This window comes from Malurus melanocephalus, unplaced genomic scaffold (assembly GCF_030028575.1).
Source record: "Malurus melanocephalus ecotype Western Australia unplaced genomic scaffold, MMel_1.1 scaffold_3485, whole genome shotgun sequence".
Lineage (NCBI taxonomy): Eukaryota > Metazoa > Chordata > Aves > Passeriformes > Maluridae > Malurus > Malurus melanocephalus.
The window spans coordinates 2,978-5,736 of record NW_026626717.1 but is presented as its reverse complement, the minus strand read 5'-3'; the positions used below and the strand labels follow the sequence as shown (position 1 = coordinate 5,736).

Below are 2,759 nucleotides of genomic sequence, written 5' to 3'. Positions count from 1 at the left end.
TTCCGTTCCCACAGAAAAACCAGCCAAGGATTACGAGTTTGCACAGATTCTGAAGCGCAGCATCTGCCTGGAGCAGAACACGCAGGCCTGGTGTGAGAACTGTGAGAAATACCAGCCCACGGTGAGCCCAGGGCAGCAGGGATGGAAAAAATCTTGTTTATCTTCTTCCTGCTCCTAAAACCCCGCAGGCCAAAACCCCAAAATCCTGAAAAAAACCCTCAGGCCAAAATCCCAAAACCCCTCAGGCCAAAAGCCCCAAAACCCCTCAGGCCAAAACCCCCAAAATCCCAAAACCCCTCAGGCCAAAACCCCAAAACCCCTCAGGCCCAAACTGTAAAACCCCTCAGGTCACAACCTCAAAATCCCAAAACCCCTCAGCCCAAAACCCCAAAATCCAAAACCACCAAAACTCTTCAGCCCAAAACCCCTCAGGCCAAAACCCAAAAACCCCTCAGCCCAAAATCCCAAAACCCAAAAACCCCAAAACCCCTCAGGCCAAAACCCCAAAGTTCTTCATCCCAAAACCCCTCAGGCCAAAACCCCAAAGTTCTTCATCCCAAAACCCCTCAGCCCAAAACCCCAAAATCCCTCAGCCCAAAACCCCAAAATCAGCGCCACTGCCCTGGCACATCCCTCGTTGGGATGGAAAACAACCCTGGGAAGGGCTGAGGAGGGGGAAGGACCCTGTTCCTGGAGCCTCTCCTGTCCCCATCCCTGTTCCTATTTCCATCTCCCCCTTTTCCATCCCCATTCCCATTTCCATCTCCCCCTTTTCCATCCCTGCAGGTGCAGACCCGCAACATCCGCTGCCTGCCGGACGTTCTGGTCATCAACTGCGAGGTGAACAGCTCCAAGGAGGCCGATTTCTGGAAAACCCAGGCTGAGGTGGCCACTTCTTCCTGGTCCCCCCCACTTCCCCCTGATTCTCTCCCGTTTCCCCCCAATTCTCCTCGGTTCTCCAGTTCTTCCTGTTTTTTCAGCTCCCCCTCGTTCTCCCCAGTTCTCCAGTTCTCCAGTTCTCCAGTTCTCCAGTTCTCCCCAGTTCCCCATATCCCCTATTCTCTGGTTCTCCCTGGTTCTCCCCATCTCTCCCCAGTTCTCCAGTTCTCTCCGGTTCCCCAGTACCCCGATTCTCCCCAGTTCTCCCCAGTTCTCCATTTCCCCCTGGTTCCCCAGTTCTTCCCAGTTTTCCAGCTCTCCCCAGTTCTCCCCAGTTCCCTGCTTCTCTCTGCTTCTCCCTGGTTCCCCAGTTCTTTGGTTCTCCTCAGTTTCCCGGTTCTCCCTGTTTCTCCCCAATTCCCTAGTTCTTCCCCATTCTCCCCAGTTTTCCCCAATTGTCCCCAGTTCTCCCCAGTTCCTTCCAGTTCTCCCCATTTCCCCCCCCGTTTCTCCCCAATTCCCCAGTTCTCCGGTTGTCCCCAGTTCCCAAGTTCTCCAGTTCTCTCCAGTTCTCCCCAGTTTCCCGATTCTCCCTGTTTCTCCCCAATTCCCCAGTTCTCCCCAGCTCCCCAGTTCCCCCTGATTCTCCCCAGTTCTCCCCAGTTCTCCCTGGTTTCCCCTCGTTCTCCCCAGTTCCTCAGTTCTCTGGCTCTCCCCGTTTCTCCAGTTCTCTCCAGTTCTCTGGTGGTGTCCTCGGGTGTCCCCAGCATGTCCCCAGTGTGTCCCCAGTGTGTCCCCACTGTGTCCCCACGCTGACTCTCACCCCCATTCCGTGTCCAGTATTCCTTTCAGAAGGCCATGATGAAGAGGGGAGGCTTCGACATGGCCAAGGGCAAGGAGATCTCGCTGGGAGAGTGGTAGGTGGAGAAATTTGGGACCCAACAGTCCTGGGAAGCTTTTCCAACCTCAGGGATTCTGGATTTATTCCTGGAAATCTTTTCCAACCTCAGAGTTTCAGGAATTTGGTCTCAAAAAGCTTTTTCAACCTCAGGGATTATGAGATTTATTCCTGGAAAGTTTTTCCAACCTCAGGCATGTGGTCCTGGAAAGCTTTTCTAGGCTCAGGGATTGCCAAATTTATTCCTGGAAAGTTTTTCCAACCTCAGAGTTTCAGGAATTTGGTCTCAAAAAGCTTTTCCAACCTCAGAGATTCTGGGATTTATTCCTGGAAAGTTTTTCCAACCTCAGGCATGTGGTCCTGGAAAGCTTTTCTAGGCTCAGAGATTGCCATATTTATTCTTGGAGAGCTTTTCCAGCCCCAGGGATTTTGGGATTCGCTCCTGGAAATCTTTTCCAACCTCAATGATTTAGGAATTTGGTCTCAAAAAGCTTTTCCAACCCCAGGGATTCAGGGATTTACTTCTGGAAAGTTTTTCCAACCTCAGGCATGTGGTCCTGGAAAGCTTTTCTAGGCTCTGGGATTGTCAGATTTATCCTTGGAGAGCTTTTCCAGCTCCAGGGATTTTGGGATTTGCTCCTGGAAAGCTTTTCCAGCCTCAGGGATTGTGGGATTTATTTCTGGAGAGCTTTTCCAACCTCCACGTTCCTCCTGCACAGGAAGGATTTGGGGAATCCTGAGGCAGGGCATTCATATCCTTCCGTGGAGGAACTGAAGAACATCTGGATCCCCCACGCCATCAAGATGAGGCTGAGCAAGAGCAAAGAGCTCGACGTGAGCAACTGGAGCGAGAACGATGAGGTAAAGGGGACAGAATGGTGGGGAAAGGACAGGAAAAGGGACAGAAAAAGGGACAGAATGGTGGGGAAGGGACAGAAAAAGGGACAGAATGGTGCGGAAGGGACAGAAAAAGGGACAGAAA

The 2,759-nt window shown here is 52.0% G+C and overlaps 1 protein-coding gene across 1 annotated transcript in view; it reads left to right on the top strand.

Annotated features, from left to right (window-relative positions):
• Positions 1–15: 15 nt before the first annotated feature.
• The window catches only part of LOC130588140 (PAN2-PAN3 deadenylation complex catalytic subunit PAN2-like), a 5,667-nt gene continuing 2,923 nt past the window's right edge, over positions 16–2,759 (top strand). Inside the window, exons 1-4 of the mRNA XM_057389100.1 lie at positions 16–121; positions 787–885; positions 1,720–1,796; positions 2,497–2,638. Coding sequence (XP_057245083.1) covers positions 1,738–1,796; positions 2,497–2,638 — 201 coding nt within the window. The 5' untranslated portion in view covers positions 16–121; positions 787–885; positions 1,720–1,737. The remainder of the gene's footprint in view (positions 122–786; positions 886–1,719; positions 1,797–2,496; positions 2,639–2,759) is intronic.